General features: G+C 36.2%; 2 protein-coding genes and 1 long non-coding RNA gene across 9 annotated transcripts in view; 2 read left to right on the top strand and 1 right to left on the bottom strand.

Moving 5' to 3' along the window:
• CCDC88A (coiled-coil and HOOK domain protein 88A) overlaps positions 1-3,031 on the top strand; it is a 189,428-nt gene extending 186,397 nt beyond the window's left edge. For all 7 annotated transcript variants that reach the window (XM_077134249.1, XM_077134245.1, XM_077134247.1 and 4 more), the window contains 2 exons: positions 1,428-1,527; positions 2,032-3,031. In XM_077134249.1, coding sequence (XP_076990364.1) covers positions 1,428-1,492 — 65 coding nt within the window. In that variant the 3' untranslated portion in view covers positions 1,493-1,527; positions 2,032-3,031. The remainder of the gene's footprint in view (positions 1-1,427; positions 1,528-2,031) is intronic.
• A 4,312-nt stretch (positions 3,032-7,343) lies between these two features.
• Positions 7,344-11,647, bottom strand: LOC143660837 (prolyl-tRNA synthetase associated domain-containing protein 1). Its single transcript, XM_077134265.1, has 2 exons — positions 11,507-11,647; positions 7,344-7,812 (listed from the first exon to the last, which is right to left on the bottom strand). The coding sequence occupies exons 1-2, from the start codon at positions 11,588-11,590 to the stop codon at positions 7,378-7,380; spliced, it is 519 nt and encodes a 172-aa protein (XP_076990380.1). The 5' UTR covers positions 11,591-11,647; the 3' UTR covers positions 7,344-7,377.
• Positions 11,648-11,650: 3 nt separating this feature from the next.
• Positions 11,651-18,453, top strand: LOC143660840 (uncharacterized). The gene is made up of 3 exons (XR_013164270.1): positions 11,651-11,932; positions 12,914-12,967; positions 18,059-18,453. It is a non-coding gene; the product is annotated as an uncharacterized LOC143660840 (long non-coding RNA).
• Positions 18,454-22,366: the final 3,913 nt, after the last annotated feature.

Here is a 22,366-nt window from a genome sequence, read left to right as displayed (position 1 = left end):
TAAATTTATTTATTCAAAATATTGAAAAATCATGTGCTGTCATATTTACAACTGTGTGATTCTTTCATAAAATTAGACTAATACAAAAGAATTATTTCCTAGCCTAATGACTCTATAACATTTTTAACTTTTTTTTTAATTGCAAAATATATATACAAAAAAGCAATACATTTCCGAGTATTTTAGCAAGTAGTTATAGAACAGATTTAAAAATTTAGTATGGGTTATAGTTCCACGATTTTTCATTCTTTCTTTTAGCAGCTCTAAGACCCTGGAGACCAAAAGAAATATCAATATAATGATTCAGCAATCATGCTTATTTATTAAACCCTACCTTCTCTGTATAATTCCACCACACCTTTGATCTTTCTCCCACTCTTTTAGGGGTATTTGGGCTATGCCCATTCAAACTTTTTCATGTTGGAAGGGGCTGTCAATAATATGGAATAGGGGGGTGGAACTAGTTAATGTTCTTATAGTGTATTTTTTAAAAGAATATGTACACTGTGCATGTAGGACAGATACAACCATGAATATGTATCTTCAAGATTGTTTGAGGATACAGAGTAGTCATAAAATTCACCAAAACACTAGTTTCTTACATGTGTATCTTCCTAGCATTTGAAATAAAAATTTCTAGCAGTGGGAGGACCCTCAGAAATCATATAGAACTATGTTTCCCAAGCCTTAAAAAAATCAAAACACTTTCTACAACTGAAATATTACACAGATGCCACAAAATTAAAAAAAAAAAAATTTAGATACAGATAGAGCAACTCTGCTTCAGTTGAGCAGCTACACTTGTTTACACTAGACACCTCCTCCATAAATATCTTAGGCCTTCACAAAGAATTATTTGAAAAGCCATTGAAGATTCACTAATTTTCTAAATGATGAAACTGAATAGCTTTCATATTCCTGGCCTGGATTTCTAGAAATTATAACTACATTATTTGTGACCCATTACAAATATATTATTAAGCGCTGGGTCTCCTTTAACCAAAGCTGTTTTAGCTACAGCCAATCTAAGTAAGTATATTATTTGCCTATAAAATATGCTTCAGGCCCTAGTTTTATTAAGTAATAAAAACATTTCATTGTGGATGTTTTCTGCTGCTGCATGCAAGAATTTTTTTTTTATGGCATGTGACTTAAGTACATGAATATAGCAAGTATACCTAACGATACTAAGTGGAAAAATATGTAGCTGTTGTGTTTTTTAAATTGTATAACTTTCATAATTATTTATAGCTTCTAAAATAGAGAAACCAGTCTTTGTAGTAATATGGCTGTCAGTTAATTTCCCGCACAGTTATAGTCTTCCCCTTGCTCTATTCAGTGAGAGCCCCTTAGTTCCTTAACTTCATGAATTGTATTATGCATTATTAATCTTTGATTAAATAACATGAAATACTTTTCTCCTGCAGATATGGACACAGTACAAGAAAGCAGAAATTTTAAAAGCAGGTCTAGGGAGCAACAAAGCTCCTAAATCTATTACCCACTACATGACTTGTGGGCCAAGTGGTGAGTTTCCTGCTTAAAATGTAAATGAGATTAGTCTCATTTATCCGAACTAACTGCATTAAGTATCAGAACAATTGCACTTTGCATTAACAGATGTAAATATTGCTTGCCTAATTTGCTGACTTTCTATCTTACTGATAAGGCAGGATTAGTTGGTTATGATAAGTTTTTGCTGTCATCACAGGAAACACAACCTTTAAATTATTTTTCTTTCATTTTACTAGTGAATAATGTTTTAGGAATTCCTTTTTTAAATTTCAAGTCTTTTGTGGTAAGAATACAACTTCTCCACAAATTTTCTTGATAATGGATAAAAATCAACTTAATTGCCTTTTCTATGAAGAGCCACTCAAAGAAAAATTGTCTCTGACTTTCTGTCATGCTCTTATACCTACAGAATATCTGGTGCATGCTGTTCTTTTAGTGGCTGCTCTATATTTTATCTCTTTTATCTTTCAAGCTGTTCTTATATTTTCTTTCTTTCTACCTTCCAACTAAATACAGAGAGAAAAGTGTCCTTCAGTTTCTCAATATGAAGCCTTTATTTCTGAAGTAACAAGACAGCCAACTATAAGAATCATTTTTTTAATCTTTAAGGAGACTTTTAACAACCCTTCATGAATAGAGCAGGCAAGAATTTCAAACCTTCATTCCTTCCTTGAATCAAGGAGCACTACCGGAATCAACTGCCAAAAAATTTTAGAAGGTTTTAGAACTTTCTATACATTGTACTATTAAGATCTACTGAATAAAGGACATTCTCTTGCTAAGGATCAAGTGTTTTAAGGTTTCAAGGAATACTCCAAGAATGATCTACTTCTTTCATCATTTGTTTATGAATTTATCCATGTTTGCTTAATGCTTCTGCTAAGTATTAGCCCAAATCTACCCTTTATATTTAGTTGTGTAAATCTAAATTAAATGCTGTAGTATTTTGTGGAATGTGCTATATATCAAGATACAGAGAAAATTGTTTTAGCATGTCAGAACCTTATTTGGTTAGCAGACTGCATGTGTTGATACTCGTTTTTAAAAAACAAAAGTCAGTTATTTTGATGCACTGCGAAAGATTCAATTTGTAAAATAAATCTGAAAAATCCATGAGATAGGAGTTATGAAAAATTTACAGTGGTGATAATCTGCTTTTCATATTCCCCATTAAGTAACATTACACATTCATACATGGAACCAAGGTACTTAAAGAGTGTTTTTCTGAAACTTGTTTTAGTAAGGTGGTTTTCCAGCAAATAGCAGTCCTAAGATATATGTTTTAGCCATTTCCCTTCTTTGGTATTGGGTTCTGTATGTGTACTTGTCTTTTGTTTTTTGACTTGAGAGCTGACTGTTGCTTAAGAAGTTTTCTTATGGCAAAAATAATGTAAATAATTTACTATGGTCTGCATTTTGCCAGGAACTCATTTATTATTAAGGTTACCATTTATTAATAAGAATTCTGTTCTTGTCCTTTATAATATTACATTAAAGTTGATAACTGTTATTGGTACTTTTGAAATATTTGTATGGATTTGTTACCTTAGACATTTGGAAAAAGCACAAAAATGATTTAGTTAATTAACCCAGGGAAACATGAATTTTTTAGTAGTTCCAATTTTATATCACAGTTTTATTTTCTTATGAAATCAAAAATGCATTAATACTCATTAATGCTAATTCATTATTTAACATAAATATCAGGATAGTCTGAAAGGAGACATATATTGACTATTTTTTATTTTTAACAGAGCACTTCTTAGGCTTTTATTACCAGCTCTAAAGACCTTTTGGGGAACAATTCCATATTCCAGAGAGTGTGGTGTATGAACTGTGTTTCATTACTAACCCAGTAGCCATGAGAAAAATCTCTCTCTATTCTCTCTTTTGATAGACCAGTAGCAATGTTCTGTTTATAATCTATTTTCAGAAAAACATTCAATAAAATGAGACAGCATGTTTAGGGTAATCAGACATTGAAATGGAAGTTAGAGAACTTGGGCTTAATTAACTTAATGCCACCGTTAACTTAAAGTTTTGCCACCAAATAATGCTTTAATCACTTTGAAACTCGGATGAAAGGTGCTATGTAAATGTAAATACAGAGAATTTTTACTAAACTACAAATATTACATAAAAGTCATTTTTAAAACTTATTCTTTAGATTTTGGAACATCTCTCTTCATCTTGACTCCCTGGAATCAAGTGTCAGATTGGCAGTGGATATTGTGCCAATCTAGACACTTGCATGTAAAAAATGTAAATTCACTTTTAGGTGGATAAGCTGAAAGTAAATGTAGAAACTATGTTTTAATTAAATACAGTGAGTAAGTAACTTAGATTTATATTAAATATCATCTAATTTGCACAACTAGGGCATATCCCAGGACAGTTACTGAAAGTTGAAATTTAATGAATATGGAGTGGTCCATTGAGGTGAATGATGTAACAGTTTGACCTCTCCAGGACATTAATATCCTAAAATAGATAATCTGCTGAATTATTTAAGAAATACATACAGCCTCAAGTAGAAAATGTATAAGGGTGGCCAGGTAAGTACTAAATCTGAATAGTTGATCCTGAGAAGGGGCAATTAAAGTGACAACACATTGAGGCAACAAATAAGAATAGTCTTAATTTTATTTATCATCTTTTTCATACCATTTCAAGAAAGGACTAGATAATAACCACATGAATATTTTACTTTTTCTAAAAGATACCTCTAGAAGCAAACTGCTTCAGAAGCCACTCTTTTCCCTTAAACTTCCTCTGCAGAACAGAATGGGGAGGCTAACTGGGAATGACTTGGGGCCATTTTCCTGAATGAGGCCTGACATGCTTTTAATTAGCTGACTTTATTCTAAAATGACACCTCAACCCCAAAGAAATGAGAATTAAACATACAGGGTATTAGCCTCCATCCACAAGCACAGTCAAGTGCTTCAGATCTAATCATGTGGAAATATTTGGTCCAAGTTTCTGAATTGGTGATTACCAAAGAATTAATGCAGCAGGTTTGTGTGTAGCACCTTTCATGCCATGCTATGGAAAAAGCCTACTTAGTAATCACTGTGCTTATTATTGAATTGCAGCCACCTCACAAATGAAGTATCATGGCTCACACTGTCTTAAGACTTTATGTCAGGAAGTAAAAAGATACTGTAACAAATCTGGAATTACAATGAGAAGTAATAATGTATGCTAAATAACTTTTCTATTTTAAGTTCTCATGAGAAACGTGGTGGATTTTTATGTTTCTTTTCAGCTACACTTACCTCTGAGATGTATTTTTCTTTACCCTTTGAATGAATAATATAAAAGGTGCCCATTTTATAATGTATGAAAATGCCTTAAAAGGAATGCTAATGGATAAAGTTGTGCTTAACACCCTCTAACAAAACCTGACTTAAAATTGTCTTTTTCTTTTCTACTAAGAGTTCTCTTTTTCAAAGTTTGCCAATGTACTTATAACTGCTATTAAATATCAAATCAAATAATACAAAAACTGTAACATTTCCTTTAAAACTAATGCTAATGAGGGATTTCCAGTTAAATGGTAAAATGTTTATTAATTGATAATACCATAGAAAGCCAGCTCATTAACAAAAGATACATCATTCTGTTTGGTTGATTTGTTTTAAAAAAAAAAAGATGTTATTTTTAATTTTAGGCTTTTTGTTTCTCCTTAAAAATTAAGATGGTTTAACATCCAGTTTTAAATCTGATATAAAAAATGAAATAAAACAAAGAAGTGAATCTTTGTAACAACAAGTGGTTAGTAATCATTTAAAAAGTGTAACATATAATTTAGTCTAGTATTCTTTCGTTTCTTTCCCTTTACCCCAGAAACTTATTTTCAGACACAACTAGTACTTTGGGTTGAGTTCTAGAGGTTTTGAGACAAAGAGCCTTTCAATTCTGTTAGTCCCAGAATAGGTTTAAATATCATTTAATAGGTTGCACAAATTTCATTTTCAGTTACAGATTATGGGAGGCAGAATATTAGACAGCCAACTGGCCTTATGTCCTTGGGCAAGTCAGTCTTTCTGGGCCCTTTTCACCATGAAAGAGGGAAGAGCAATTAAACCACATATCTGAGATCCTCATTTTCTATAATTCTTTTCATTAACAACTTCATCTTAGATGCATAAGTAACCTAAAATTTCCACTTTTATTGTTTTAGAGAGACAGTGCAAAGTAAATAAAAACATGGAACCTTAGAATAAGTTTATCATTTGTGGAAAATATTTCTTACTAATTCCAAATCTTTTAAATCCATTCCATGCTTTACAAAAATTCTACATGAATAAATCTGTAGTTTTTGATCATATGTATTGAGAAAAACTCACTTTTATCTTGCCTGTAGTACAGTATCTCCATCACATGGAAAGTATTTTTTCAGTGATTGAACATAGGTAAATATGGTTCTTTTCTCTTTTAAGAATATCCTGTTTGGTTGTACTGGAGTAAGACATGAGAATTTTCATGACTACGGGGAAGAAATTTTTGTCTTCTGCCTAAGTCATATACTCATTTAATAAAGGATTCCATTTGAGTTAAGTGAAAGGAAAAAGTATGTCAAATTTCCTATTTTTTAACTAGCTTCTTTATGACAACTGACCCTACATTTTCTTGGGTTTTTAGACTGTTTCATATGCCATAATTGAAAAGGGATAAGTAAAATTTAATGTAGCCTAGAGGACAGAAAAAAACTTGTACAAGTTCACATTTATAGCCTCTGAACTGAAACTAAACAAAACCTTAATGGTAAAATGTATATTCGACAGTTTTAAAATGTAACCTTAGTAGTTTAGTAATTACCACATGACATTTTCCATCCACCCCTAGTTTGAGTATTTTTCTAAATTAAAAATTTCTAAAGATATGTTTTCTAATAGGAAGTTAATCAGCTATTTTTCACAGGAAAAAAAATCTGTATGGCTTTAAAAACATCCAACAATGGAACACCTTTGCGTTTGTCCATGTTTAAATCTTAATTAGCTTGCTGGAGAGTTCTTATTCCAGATTTCATATGAATCAAAAAATATTTCTTTAAATTTTATTTTTTCAGTTTACAAAGATACAGAAAGTAAAAACTTTCCTTATTCCCCACTCATCAAAAATAACCACTACTGTTAATATATTCCTATATTCCCTTTGATTTTTTCCCCATAGATACATTACTTTACTTATAATTTTATATATTGTTTTGCAACCTTTTTTCAAATACAGTAAATACCCTAAAAGATAAAATGGTTAATCTTAGATGTATTCTTAATTGTTGAAGGAATTCTTAGAGCAATTGTCATGGGATGGTAGAAGTAAACTGCTTTAATACATCCTTTTAAAAACAGCTCCTTTAAGATGAAATAGTTGGTGATGGTAGTACGTTGTGAAAGCAGTTAACTGTACAGAAATATGTATATGAACATGAGTAAAAGGAGAAATGTTAGATTGTATATATGGTAATAATTTTTTTTTTTTTTTAAATTTCAGACACACTACCAAACAGTGAACCCTAAGTTAACCATGGACTTTAATATAGTGCAATTATAAAAATGTGCTCTAAAAATTTTATCAATTACAACAAGTGTTCCATACCAATGCAGGGTCTTGGTGGTGGGGTGGCATATGGGAATCCTGTACTTTATGCATGATTGTTCTGTAAACTCACAACTTATCTAATAAAAAGAAATGTTTAATCATTTGGGGGAAAAAAAGAACTTTCAGTACTCCTAAAAAGACCTAGGTGGTCAAAACAAGGGTATTAAAATTTCTGATCACTTTTAATGTTCTTTTGTAAATTACAAATAAGAAAAACAACGTTCAGAAATAAATTTATTCTAAACATTAGCCCAGCTAGTTTTTTTTGCCAAATTTTAGTATTATGGGGTCATGTCCTGTCTTCTTCACAAATGTGAGAAAGTCTTCAGGGCTCATTCCCATGGTTGCAGCATTGGTCATTGGGTGAAAGTACACCTTTTCATGTCCACCTTCCAGAAAATCAGAATCCAGAACAAATTTCACGTCTCCTTCATCACAGAAGAGTGCCAGGGGCGTAGCACAGCCTTGGCCAACTTTTAGTTTTTCTAGCATGGCTGTTTCATCAGCAAACCTCAGATTTCCACTCCCAACACCCAACTGCTTGGCAAGATCATTCAAATTTATTTGTCTATCATGAAGAACTGTCACCAGCCAATAGTTTTTTTTCTTTTTGTCTTTAAGAAATAAGTTCTTACTATGTGCTCCTTTCAAATGCTGGATATGAGGCATCATTTCTTCAACTGTAAACACCTGTAAAATATAATGAAAAATTTAAAAACAGTGATATGCATGTACACATACATGCTGCATTCACTTTTATACATAATTGAGCTGGTTGGGTGCTAGCAGCAAGGCTAGGAAGTACTGGTTGCCCTGAATTTCACTGGTTGAAATCCATCATTCCCAGCCCATTACCAAATAATTATAAACATGCCATCTCAGTTCCTATCTTCAGGGTCTAAAGCAGCTAGCTCTTAGGCCAGTTCTTTACGCCAATGTACTGGCCAAATCCTCACATTCCTCAAAAAGCTTTTGTTTTATCTTTAAACTTGTGGGGAGCAGGCCATGGTGGCTTAGCAGGCAGAGTTCTTGCCTGCCATGCTGAAGACGAGGGTTCGTTTTCCAATGCCTGCCGTGTTTAAAAAAAAAAAATAACTATGGGACTGCAACGTTCCTCTAGGAAAGTGAGTGCAATTGAATGCTTTTATTTATCTCGTGCCAAAGTTTTTTTTAGTATATTTTGACAAATCTTCACACATATACATTCCATACATGGTGTATAATCATTGGCTCACAATATCACAGTTGTGTATTCATCACTAGGATCATTTTTTAGAACATATGCATCACTCCAGAAAAAGAAGAAAAAAAAAAACCCTCATACATACCATACCCCTTACCCCTCCCTCTCATTGACCACTAGTATTTCCAGCTACCAAATTTATTTTACCCCTTATCCTCCCTATTTATTTTTTATCCATATTTTTTTTACTCATCTGTCCATACCCTGGATAAAAGGAGCACCAAGACACAAGGTTTCACAATCACAGTCACATGTTAAAACCTGTATCTTCATGCAGTCTTCAAGAATCAAGGCTACTGGAACACAGCTCAATAGTTAACAGGTACTTGCCTCCAACCACTCCTCCAATACACTATAAACTAAAAAAGGCATGTCTATATAATGTGTAAAAATAACCTCCAGGATAACCACCATTTGAAATCTCTTCAGCCACTGAAACTTCATTTTGTCTCATTTCTCTTCCCACTTTGGGTCAAGAAGGCTTTCTCAATCCCTTGTTGCCAGATCCCAGCTCATCCCTGGGGTTCTGTCCCACGTTGCCAGGGAGATTTACACCCTGGGAGTCATGTCCCATGTAGGAGGGAGGATGGTGAGTTCACCAGTCAAGTTGGCTTAGAAAGAGCCCAGATCTGAGCAAAAAATAGAAGTCCTCTGGGGATGACTCTTAGGTCTAATTTTAAGTAGGCTTAGCCTATCTATTGCAGGAATAAGTTTCAGAGGGGCAAACTCCAGGACTGAATGTTTTAATCACTCCTAGACTTCACATTTTCATTTCATCCATACCATGTGACAACCCCCACTCTATATGTAACCACAATAGAGTGGTTAATAAAAAAGGAACACCAGAGATGCTAGCGATGTGCCAAAGTAAAGAAAGAGGAGAGTATCTGGGAGGGAGGGAGAACAAAGGAAATGATGTAGTTTTGATGTTAAATAATGTAAAGGTGAGGAAGATTAACTGTTAATATATCTCTCTACTCTTTGAATGTCCTACAGTAGCAAACAGGAAAGGATAAGAATAGTTATAGCCAAAGTGACGGACATCCTAGATAATTAGTAACTGAGTTCTGTTTATTTTTTGTATCTGTTGTGTCAATGATTGTTAGCCTGTGATTCCAGTCTCGTGTCACTGGAAATGAAAAAATGTTATTTCTTGATTTGATTTTAGTTAAAACTGGCATAACTCTTATCAGTACATCATTCAAGTGTATTGAATCATTTCCATTTGAATTCCACAATACCTTAAAAGGAAGGCAACCAGCAGAACATATAGCTGAATCCTTTGGGAAGCTCCAGATTAAGTGTAAAATAGAGTGTAAAAGCAGATCTTAAGCTTTGAAAGCTGACCCCTTTCAAACTGCTGTCCAAATTAAAACCTGTTTTTAAAACAAAAACACTTAAGCAACTGTTTATCTTAGGTATTAAAAGTGATTCTGGTTAAGTTAAATGCTTTAGGCCATAATTAGCATCTCTAAAATCAATCCTATTGTTTGGCTCCTTAAAAAAATTTTTTGGAACCTATCAGGATAAGTCAGAAAATCTTTGTCTATCATAGGTAAACTATCAAAATCTATACACATCGATATGCTTTTTACATTGAAAGTACTTCTGTGTGTCACCCATGTATCTCATTTGCAAAACAAAAAAGACATAAGGGTTCAATTGAAGGAATGTCCTGAATAAAATTATGAATGTCCTTCAATTCTAAGAGACTATGGCATCTTTTTGTTTTCCAAAGAAAAAAATATCAGTAGGAACAAGACTGAATGACTTTGGTAGGACATGTCCTTGGAAAGTGTTTTGCCATCAAACACATAATGTTATAAAAATCACAAACTTACTAATTTGCAAAAGTAAACATTGTCATACTGGTTTAAAAAACCAATTGAAGTGTAAAACAAGGATCACTGGCTCAATATAGAAACATGAATGTAAGAAAAATTGGGGGTTGGGGATGGGGAACTTTCAAAATGGAGAATGAACTCAGTTTAAAGGGTGTACTCAGTTCTAGCCAACTGCTGTAATGTAGAATGGATGTTACCAGGTCTTCCATTTTCACAAGAAACCGAATATCCAGATTTTAAAGTCAGAGATTTATTCATAATTTTATTTCAAAACAATCTAGGACAATCTTCTGTAGGCTAAACAAAACATCTGTGGGCCTGACCTCTTGTTCTACATTTTGTAACTTCTAAGACCATTTAAAAGATACTTAGTCAAGTTTGGGGACAAAAAATGACTTCAAAGTACTGGATATCTGGGGAAGAGGGGTGCTAATCCTTGACCAAAAAAGATGAGATATTCTTCAATATTAAAAAATAAAAAAAGCTAGCATCCAGTTTCTCTCTAGGGACTGCAGATGTTAAACACCTTGTAATAATAGAATTGAAAATAATTTTTAACACTTCATACTGCTGAAGGGGATTCCTGAATATTTTATAATCATTTAGGTGGAGTTTTGTAGTAAATGACAAAATATATAGTATTTTCTGCTATTTCTACTAGAAAGAGTTTTAGACACTGAATATATTTGCTAAATTTTTGAGAAATTTAGGAATTAGGAGAACACAACCTGTCATAGCCACAGCGGGCAGTTAAGGATGGGGTATCAGTTTCAAATTCTAGCTATGGTACAGTTGCATGATCTTGGACAAAATATTTAACACAACAAGGCCCAGTTTCTCATAAAAAAATAAGAAAAACGCTATTCCTTCATTAGCGGTCACACAAGCCTTGGGTAAACCTGAGTAGCAAAACACCAAATTCTGAACCTCGGTGTTCACATCGATATGGTTTACGGTATATATGGAGCTATTGTATGTAAAGGTTATATTAATCCTCCATATCCTCGACCGCTTGGCAACTTATTTACACATAAAGCGAACAAACCGATCGACACCCCAAACCAAGTTTTGAACATGTGGAACCAATCTTAACATGCAGTGTGATCAAATTACTCCAGGAGTAAAACACGTTTTATAATTTCATAGCCCCCGAGGGTCCTTTATTATTGTCCCCGTCGGGTCCCTTTTGTACTCTCGGATTCGGGAAATGCCCCAGAACCACTTGTAAAGTACGTTATCCCTGGGACCCGCGCTCTCGGACACCTCGCCCCCACTCCGGCCGTGACGGGGGCCTCACCTCGGGGTGCTCGACAACATCGGTGCGGATGGCCAGGGCTCCAAGGCGCTCCTCGAGAGCCACCCGCAAGTCGGCGTGCGCCATGCGGCCTCTGCTGTCGTGGCGACCAGCGGGGAGCTGCGCGCGCCTTCCGGCTGTCGCGCCTTCCGGAACCGGAGCTGGACCTGCGCGTCGGCGGCCGAGAACTGGCGCTTTCTGAGGCTTGTCGGGTCCTTCCTTCCCCACCCCCACAGAAAAGGAGGCGCCCTGCTTTCTCCTAGCGGTCCCCGACCCCACTCCTGGTTTCCTGGGTCCAGCATGTCGTTCCATTTAAGTAAAGCTCAATAGAGCAACTTCTACACAATAACTTGCCGGCATAGAGAGAGAGGATGCCAAAGTACTTTAAGGCACGATCCCTACCTTCCTAAGATTTTTCAACTTTAATTTGTAAGGTTTATGCCACTGTTTACATTTTATCTTTTATGAATGTTAATTTGTGTTAAGTTACAAATAATTAGCTGCGGCAATCACTTTTTCTGCGGTAGTTTGACCACATGGGTGGGAAGTTTCCAGCTGACTGGGAAGCCCTCGCTCCCGCCCTTTAATGGGGCCTGAAGTTTCACATTAGGGTTTCACTTATGAATTTACATTAGGACTGAAGTCTTAAATAAGACGAAGATATCCCCCAGGCAATTAAGTTTACTGTGAATGAGTTTAGGTAATTTCTGGGGTACAAACAGAGGGACTGGAGAAGAAAAGTTCTTAAGAGAGACAAGTTAAGCCGAGTCCTCACTTCCAAGTAACCGTGGAGGAAGCTGGGAAAGAAAACAATCAGCTGACTTCGCATTTTTACCCAGGATTGATTGTGGAGAGAACCATGTTTAACTTAGCTTAACCCACCTCTTAAACTATTTGTCCCTTCAAAAACTCCACCCAATTCATAATTGACCTCTAATTATAGGATTCCAAAACAGCCTGCTTCCCAGGGCCTTCCAAATTAAGGACAACAACAAAAGCAACATAGGACATGCCAGAGTTTAGAAAACATAGCACATAGTTTCATGCGACTTTATTGTCATTTTGATGATTCGTTTCAAATATATTCATTATATAAAATAATTTCCTGTATATAGGGTAGGCCACGGTGGCTCAGCAGGCAAGAATGCTTGCCTGCCATGCCAGAGGAGCCGGGTTCGATTCCCGGTGCCTGCCCATGTTAAAATAATAATAATAATAATAATAATTTCATGTATATATAATGAGTTTTTCAGGTAGTTGAAGTCCTAGTATATACAGTTGTATATCTTGCTTCTTTTACTTATGAGCACTTTCTTTTGCTGCATTTCTTCCTATTTAATAAAGATAAGTGGCTGGATCATAACTTACTGAACCATTTCCTGATACTTCTTCATTGCTTTCTACATCTAGCACAGTTCTGACCTAGAAAACTCTTGGAAAAAGAACTTCCATCCAACCTCCTAAGTAAGTGTTCCAATTTACAGTTTTATCAGTATTATATAAATGAATCCATTTTACTATATTTTTTGCCAAAATGCGTAGTATATATGTTTTCAGATTTTTAATTTGCAAATTTAATAGACAAGAGGAGTACCTTATTTAATTTGTATATCTCTAACTACAGGGCACAGAACATTTTTCCATGTTTACTATTTTATTAGTTTTGTTCACTTCTTGGTTTATTTACCTACTATATGGCTATTAATAACTTTCACATGAATTTATATGAGTTCTTTATATGATCAACTTGCCATATAGCTTTCAAATAGATTTTCATGTTTCCATTTGAGGAGGGATTTTTTTTTTTGGTTGGCTTTTTTACTTTGGTTTTATCTAGAAAAGTAATTCATTTTTGGTAGCCAAGTGACCCTCTTTTCCTTTTTCATTTATTCTGATAATATCCAATACATATAATTTTTTTCCTTAAGAATATTCAATTCATGAATCCATCTAAAATTTATTTTGGCATATAATGTGTGGTGGGGCTCACTTTTTTTTCCAAAGGCTTCCCTTAAAGAATGAACTTGGAAAGCATAACAAGGATCACCCATTTGAAGAAAGGCATTTCTCAAATGGTTGTCCTCAAATGAAAAACAATTTCAATAATATCTAAATCCAATTATGTTGATCTGAGAGTAAAAGCAGAATTGGAATCTAATTGTAACTAAGAGCATGTAAATTATGTCCAAAAGAAGGACAACATTTATTAACTAAAGGTAGTATTTCCATTACAGCAACAAAAGAAGAAAAATTTGGCAGTGACATTTAGCACTGTTCTGACCTACAAAACTCTTGGAAAAAGAACTTCAATCCACCAGTTCTGCAAGCCTTGTATCCCTCTCCTCCCATAGCTAATCGATCACAGTTCAGTTTTTCAAATCCTTCTACTTCTCACCACCTCCACCACCCTAGCACAAACTACCATCATTTCCACCTGGATTACACTAATGGCCTCAATTTTAGTCTACTTATGCTTGAATGACCCAAGTATTCTAAAGCAAGAGAACCTTATTCACGACTATAGATTTTTACTACAAAGCAGAGCTAAATCTGACTGCGGTGAAAGAACTTTATACCACTGAGGTAGGTCTAGGTACAAAATTGAATCTTCTGCAAATGAGCACAATATTTAAAATGGCCAGTGTGGACAGTTTTCTGGTTGAGTAGAGGTACTTCAGGAATCAGTGCAACCGGTATTAATTAATAATGTTCATAAGTTGGTCCCAGGCTGTCTGTTTTTCTCTTTATAGGGTTTTGGACCACATGTAATAATAAAGGCGTAAGGAATTAAGCGTCAGCCTTACCCTTCTGTGCAGTGTGAAAACAACACATAGTAGGAAAGGGAACCAGTTGGCAGACTAGACAGACCATTCTCTGGTGTTGATAGTACTTTGGTGGGGTCACTGCCTTCCACGTTCTAGTGCTCTGGTCTTTTTGTTTTCTCTATGTATATTTAAACTAAAGACGAAAGAAACTGTCTTAACACTGCCACAGCGTGCACAGTAAAATGTTTTAAGAGAAATCTGTTTAAAAATGTCTCTACCCTCCCCCTCTACGTGGGACATGACTCCAGGGGGTATAAATCTCCTTGGCAACGAGGAACAAAGATCCTGGGATGAGACGGGACCAACCAGCACCAAGGGATTGAGAAAACATTCTTGGCCAAATGGGAGAAGAAAGAAATGAGAAAAAATAATGTCAGTGGCTGAGAGATTTCAAAGAGAGTCAGGAGGTTATCCTGGAGGTTATTCTCACACATTATATAGATATCCCCTTTTTAGTTTATGATGTATTGGAGTGGCTAGAGGGTAGTACCTGAAACTGTAGAACTGTGTTCCAGTAGCCTTGTTTCTTGAGATAACTGTATAATGATACAGCTTTTACAATGTGACTGTGTAATTGTGAAAGCCTTTTGTCTGATGCTCCTTTTATCTAGGGTATCGGCAGATGAGTAAAAAAAATATGGATAAGAAATAAATAATACAGGGAACAAAGGTTAAAACAAATTGGGTAGATGGAAATATTAGTGGTCAGTGAGAGGGAGGGATAAGGCATGTATGAGTTTTTTCTTTTTTCTTTCTTTTTCTTGGGTAATGCAAATGTTCAAAAAAATGATCATGGTGATGAATAGACAACTATGTGATGATATGTGAGCCACTGATTGTACACCATGTATGGAATGTTTGTATGTTAAGAATGTTTATATGTTTTATATTGTTCTATCAATAAAAATATAGAAAAGTCTCTATATATTCTTTTTTTAATCTGCTGAGATAAAAAAATTTTACTGATTATTTTTTCCTATCTAATCCAAAATTTAACAAATCATTATCCTATGTCAATTTTATATTGTACATATATTTTCTGAGTCATTTTCCTTTTTGCTTAGCTCATTAAACTCTAAGAAATAAAAATACATCACAAAATCTCTCTCAGCATCCAAAGACCAGTTTCTAACATTCTGAATCCTGATGTTAGAGCAGAAGCTTTATCTTGCATTTCAATTTATCTCTGAACGGCATTAATGGAAAAAGAAAAAAAAGATGAAAGATTTCTCTGCTGCATTGAGGCAGCAATTTGCAATCTTTAAAATCTGCATTTCCATGCTCTCGCATCCCCTCAAATGGGCCCAACTAGACCATATACATGGGCATATCTCATAAGCATGAAATAAGAAAAGACATTTTTAAAAGCTAAAGATTAAAATTGAAAAAAACAAAGTGCTTTAGCAGGAAACATTCATAGAAGATTGTGTAATTCTCAAAATGTCATACAGGAAGCATAATGTGCCTCCTTCACACATTAAGAAAAAGATATAATCAGATTTTATGAGTTTCTAGAGGAAACACAAAGAAAAGCTTTGTGTAATTTGGATGCCAGTGAGAAAAAGACAAAAATCTAATTGTTGATGAAGATCGCAGGCAGATCTCTTTAAAAAAGTATCAGTATGGCTTATATTAGAAGTTTACAGGAGAGATTAATATCATGTTTTCCACATGGAATTATATAGTGTTGTTGTTACTGTTTTTTCATAAAGAGAATTGTTGCTTTAACAGTAGTTACAATACTAATGGAATTATGGGTTGATACCAAATTTAAGCTATTAAAAGGAATGCTTAGGGGGTACAAGGGTAGTTCAGTGATAGAATTCTTGCCTGCCATGCAGGAGACCCAGGTTCTATTCTTGGCCTGTGCACTGCAAAAAAAAAAAAAATTTTTTTCCAAAAAATGGTGCCACAATAACAGTATACTCATATGGAAAAAGAATGAAATGTGACCCCCACCATACAGCATACAAAGAAAAAGAAAAGAAAAAGCAGCAGAAAAACAGAAAAATGAATGCTTATATTCAGATGTACAAAAGGTAAAATCTCAAAGCTGTATGGAAACCTAAAGATCTTTAATTCAACTTCTTCACATATGAAAGTGATCAGGAGATAACTCTGGAATCACACAGACTTAAATTTAGCCCCCCACCCCCAGTCGCTAACCATGTGACCCAGGAGGCATGTGACTTAGCTTCTCCAGTGATAATACACCACATCCTCCCCCCGCCCCTCCCCACACACCTTTGGTTTGTTGGCAGGATTGAATCAAATGATTGCTATAAAGCATGAAGAACTTTGCGTGAATGGTACCTATCATTTTTTTTTAATACCAAAAAACACCTAACAAACGCAAACATTCCTATTTTGATCATTCTGTTTTACATATATAATCAGTAATTCACAATATCATCACATAGTTGCATATTCATCATCATGATCATTTCTTGGAACATTTGCATCTATTCAGAAAAAGAAATAAAACGAAAACAGAAAAAAAATTTATACCTACCATACCCCCTACCCCTCCCTTTCATTGATCACTAGCATTTCAAACTAAATTTATTTTAACATTTGTTCCCTCTATTATTTATTTTTATTCCATATGTTCTACTCGTCTGTTGACATGGTAGATAAAAGGAGCATCAGACACAAGGTTTGCACAATCACAGTCACACTGTGAAAGCTATATCATTATACAATCATCATCAAAAACCATGGCTACTGGAACACAGCTCTACATTTTCAGGCAGTTCCCTCTAGCCTCTCCATTACATCTTGACTAACAAGGTGATATCTACTTAATGCGTAAGAATAACCTCCAGGATAACCTCTCGACTCTGTTTGGAATCTCTCAGCCATTGACACTTTGTCTCCTTTCACTCTTCCCCCCCCTTTCGTCGAGAAGGTTTGCTCAATCCCTTGATGCTGAGTCTCAGCTCACTCTAGGATTTCTGTCCCACATTGCCAGGAAGGTCCACACTCCTGGGAGTCATGTTCCACATAGACAGGGGTAGGGTGGTAAATTTGCTTGTTGTGTTGGCTGGAGAGAGAGGCCACATCTGAGCAACAAAAGAGGTTCTCCTGGGGGTGACTCTTAGGCCTAATTTTAAGTAGGCTTGACCTATCCTTTGTGTGGGTAAGTTTCATATGAACAAACCCCAAGACTGGGGGCTCAGCCTATAGCTTTGGTTGTCCACACTGCTTGTGAGAATATCAAGAATTCAACTTGGGGAAGTTGAATTTTCCCCCGTTCTCAGCTATCATTTTTATTAGTAGTAGAGTTTAGAAATTTCCCCGAAAGTCAAACACTTAAAGCATGTTGGTCTTACCAAAATTTGATCTGTACATTGTCAAATTTTCTGGGAGGAATTATCAAATCAGAGTCAAGGAAAACTAAACGAGCAACAGACCCCAAACCTGCTGCTATGCTAAGAACAACTGGTGTTCAAACATTAAACAAAATAATTTGTTTTAATTATGTGCCTAGTATATAACTGGTAGTGAAAGATTATAGTTATGATTATAACTATTGTGCTAATTTCAGACTGCCATGTTTCAGGTTCTCAAGTCTTTTCTACTTCCAAAATTCCTGGCACTATTTCCCTAGCAATTTATACCACAGGGTTTTTTGCTTTATTTCTTAAAGCCAACAAATGACAGTTGAGACAGAAAACAAAAATGAAAAGGACAGATGCAAATCTCGTTATTTTGATCTGCTTTCCTGCAGTCTTGTTCACCTTCTCTTTGGAAGACTCCTCCCAGAGAACTACAGAAGAGATGACAGTAGCTCCTAGTACTGCTTTGCAAGGGTACTCTGGACAGCAATTTGATCCTGTGCCCCTCTTGCAGAAGGCACTCTTTATTCTTAATGATCAGTAAGAGCTAGAGGTTATCTGGGTATTGGGGAGATGTATTTCCTTAAGGAATCTTTCAGTCAAGACTCTGAAAGTCGAGAAAATTTGGTAGGGGGGAAAGATGAAACACCAACCACTAACAGAAGTTCAAGCTGTTTGCCAGATAGGTAAGGAATGGCTGCGATAAAGCTGTTTTTCTGTTTTCTTTTTGTAACTGTTTCTTGGATTAAAGTTTGATTATTGAGTGCATTTTTTGATCTATTATTTAATATAGTTCTGAATGAGAAGCTGGCAATATGAAACCTTATTTGTGATTAAGATGGTTCCTCCTCTGTTCAAGTATAATTCATCCCATGGCTAATATGATCAGATTTTTAGAAGGTCAACAAGACATGAGATGAAGTGGGGAAAGGAGACCTTACTCATTCCTTCCCTTCCTCAACAGTTCAGTCCTAAAACTATTAGGGGAGAGGCCAAAGCAGGCCAACTGAAGGTATGTGGGAATGTGTTTGGGTAAGAGGCTGTGGTGGCCCTAGATGGGGTATCAGAGCCCAACCAAGGTGAGGAGGGCATCCACTTGAGGGGCTGGCCTAGCCTGGGGAGTCAGAGCTGGAGAAAGGTGAGGAGGACACGAGCACGGTGGAGGAATGGCAGCCAGATTGGATATGGGTTTCATATAGGGGGCTTGATGAAACAATTAAATATATCAAGGTGATGGGGACCATCTATCTCACTGTCAGAAAAGGGAGCCACAAATGGAGAAAGGGAAAAAACTAGAATGAACCCTGTGGGTGTTAGCTTGGAATTGGAGGTACTGGTGGGAACTTATAGTTTTCAAAATATATTGGTTGTTATAGAAACAAATATAGATACAAATGTGTGCATACATGTACATATTCCCTAGCTCTGTCGACTGGGAGGACCTGGGAGTTGGATCCCCAATAACAGTGATCACATTTAACACCCAGATTGTAAATTGTAAAAGCTATACAACACCGAAAGGATATATGGTCTTTGGAGAAATTGCTTTTTTCCAGGTCTCGGGCAGGGAAAAGACAAGATGAGTTTGGAACATCTTGTGTCAGAGAGCAAGGACTTGCTCAAAGACTAATGGGGACACACAAGCCAAGCTTGAAGGGGCCCTTCTGAGACAGGATAGAATAGGGCATCAAGGCTGTGATCCCTGATCTTCTATTCAGCTCTGAAAGAGTTAACAGACAACTGTAAGTCTCCTGTTTCTTATCTAGTTCCAAAGGAGCTAATACAGAGCTGCAAATGTCAGCTGCAAACTTCCTGGGACAAAAAAAATCTCACTAAAGCCCCCAAACCATTGAAACTTTCCCAAACTATAAAAGCTTGTAGAATTCTGGGCCCAAAGCAAACTCTTAGTTAAGGATAGGAAGCATAGGGTCAAAAAGATTGCTAACCATTTGCCCAAAGACAAATTTCAGATATGTGGCAATAAACAATAAATTCTGTTAACTATATCTTCCTAAAACAAAGCAAATGCCTGCCTGGTGCCCAAAGACAACCATGGGAACCTGAACAAGGAAGACACCTAGTACTCAAAGGCTAGTATGGAAACCTGCTACCTAGGAGACTTCCTGTTAAGTGAGTAAAACCCAACCCACTCAACACATGTCCCTCCCGTGGGCACGTTCTAGTAAACCTCTTTAACACGTACTCTCTTTCTTTGATAAATTTCTCTTTCTTATAAACTTCATTACTTATTCCTACTGGCCCTCCTGGCTTTTAAGTCTTTTAGTTTCAAGACTATCAAACCTGGGCTGGGGCTCAGCTGGCACCATTGCCAGCAGAGCACTGGCCAAATCAGGAATCATCTGAGCATCAAAATAAATGAGAGAAACAAATAATAACCCACTGAATAACATAGGGTAAGGAACTACCAGTCTGTAGAGATGTAAGTAAACAAATGAATTAACTGAATATCTGATGAGGGATAGGATATTTAAATAGTTTTATAAGTATCTCCCCACAAAATACTTAAAAATTACAAAAGGAAAAAGTAATTTTATAGTGAAGTTTGGCAGACACCACCTTAATCAAATGACAAAGTCAGCAGTGTCAGCAATGAGACAGATTGATATCATGAGTTAGTTGATGGAATTCAGTGAAAAGATTTCAGCATAACTTCTGTGATATTGCTGCCAAAGATGAATGTTTTAGTTTGTAAGCTGCCAGAATGAGATATGCCAGAAAAGGAACGGCTTTTAAAAAGAGAATTCCTGGTGCCTGCCCATGCCAAAAGAAATATATATATATATGATCCGGGCAATGCAAGGGTGGCTCAGTGGCAGAATTCTCACCTGCCAGAGACCAGGGTTCAATTCCCAGAGCCTGCCCATGTAAAAAAATTAATTAATTAAAATAAAATAAATTTTTTTTTTAAAAAAGGGGGAGAATTTAATAAGTTGCAAGTTTACAGTTCTAAAGCCGAGAAAATGTCCATATTAAGGCAAAACTATAAAAGCGTCCAAATTAAGCATCCAAGGAAAGATACCTTGGTTCAAGAAGGCCACCCATGATGTTTGGGGTTTCTCTCTCAGCTGAAAGGCACATGGTGGTGTCAGCAAGCTTTCTCTCCCGGCTTTTTTAATGGCTTCCCCAGGGGTGTTTTCTTTCTTCATCTCTTCGTCTCTGGCTGTGTGGGCTTTGTTATGAACTCTAAAGCTTTTTCCAAAATGATTCCCTCTTAAAGGACTCCAGTAAGAAACCCAACCTTGAATGGGCAGACACTCATCTCCATGGAAACCATCTAATCAAAAGTTACCACCCACAACTGAATGGGTCACATCTCCATGGAAACAATCAGAAAGATCCATCCAGCAATACTGAATGAGGAATAAAGGACATGGCTTTTTTGGGGTAAAAATAGATTCAAACTAGCACATTCTACCCTTTGGACCCTAAAAAAGACATGTTCTTTCCAAATGCAAAATACATTCCTTCTGTAACAGTATCAGAAAGCCTTAAATCATTTCAGTAGCAATACAAATACAATACAAAATCAGAAACGGTTCAAAATCTTATTAAAGCCAGCTAATGCATGGTCTGTCCTAAGGCAAAATTATCTTCTGGCTCTGGACCTGTAAAATTCAGAACAAGTTATCTGCTGCCAACATACAAAGGAGGAACAATTATAGGATACATATTCCCATTTCCATAGGGAGATTAGGTCGCCAGACCCAAACAGTTCCAAAAACCTGCAGGGCAAACTCCATTAGATTTCAAAATCTGAGAATCATTTATCCTTAGAGTTTTAGAAAGGGGCAGTCCCACCCTTTCCAAGGGCTTTTGCAGTGGCCCAGCTTTCTCCAAATGCAACCTTGGAGGACAAAGGGGAGACCACCTTTTTCTTGGCTCCACCCTCTCCAAACATCAGGGCCACACCTGGGCTCTCTGCCATCTCCAGGGCACATGCTGAACCCCTCCAGAACAATATGTTCACAGCCAGGTTCTCCCCAATCCCCAAAGAATGTGTTCCATCCTCTCTGAGCCTGGAACACACAACATTTTACAACTTTTCACAAACTGGGAGGTGAAAGGCCTGCCCTCAACCTTCGGGGCAAATTCACCCTCTCTAAATGCATGGGTGGGTTCCCTCTCCTGGCCTGAGGTTTCTTGGTTTCAGACCCTAGCATCTGTGGTTCTACCTTTGAAGTTATTTTTCCTTCATTTTGTCCCTTTTCTGTCCCTTATAGTCCAAACTGGCAGTGGTTTCATTTATACAGATACCCCCCACGCCCGTTAGTTTTCTACGCAGAACTCTGGGATCATGCCCATCAGACCAAAAGGACTTTCCACAAATCCTTCCTGGAGAACTCAACTCATCTCTTGTCCTGTAATGGCTGACTGCTTCCATGCTTGGCTAAATCCTCATGTGAGGCACTATTCTCTGCAGTCTCCTTTTCAGAAGCCCAGAAGGACATGGCTTTTCTGGGGTATATGATAGATTCAAACTGGCACAATGAATAACCTGAATTTAATCATTAGGAAAAGCTTCAGAAAAACCAAATTGAGGTTTATTCTGCAAAATAATTGTCCTGTAACTTTCAAAGTTAAGGTTATTAAAGTCAAGGAAAGACTGAGAATTTGTTCCAGGCTGAAGTCCAAACAGACAAAATAACTAAGTGCAATGAAGGCATTGGCAAAATTTGAGT

Source organism: Tamandua tetradactyla, chromosome 17 (genome assembly GCF_023851605.1).
Source record: "Tamandua tetradactyla isolate mTamTet1 chromosome 17, mTamTet1.pri, whole genome shotgun sequence".
Classification (NCBI taxonomy): Eukaryota; Metazoa; Chordata; class Mammalia; order Pilosa; family Myrmecophagidae; genus Tamandua; species Tamandua tetradactyla.
Note: the sequence above shows the minus strand (reverse complement) of the source record. Positions and strands in the feature narration are given on the sequence as shown.

Coding starts and splice junctions, on each gene's coding strand:
- LOC143660837 (XM_077134265.1), bottom strand. CDS start 11,590: ATGGCGCACGCCGACTTGCGGGTGGCTCTCGAGGAGCGCCTTGGAGCC. Junction 7,813..11,506: donor ATGTTGTCGAGCACCCCGAG/GTGAGGCCCCCG, acceptor TATATTTTACAG/GTGTTTACAGTTGAAGAAAT.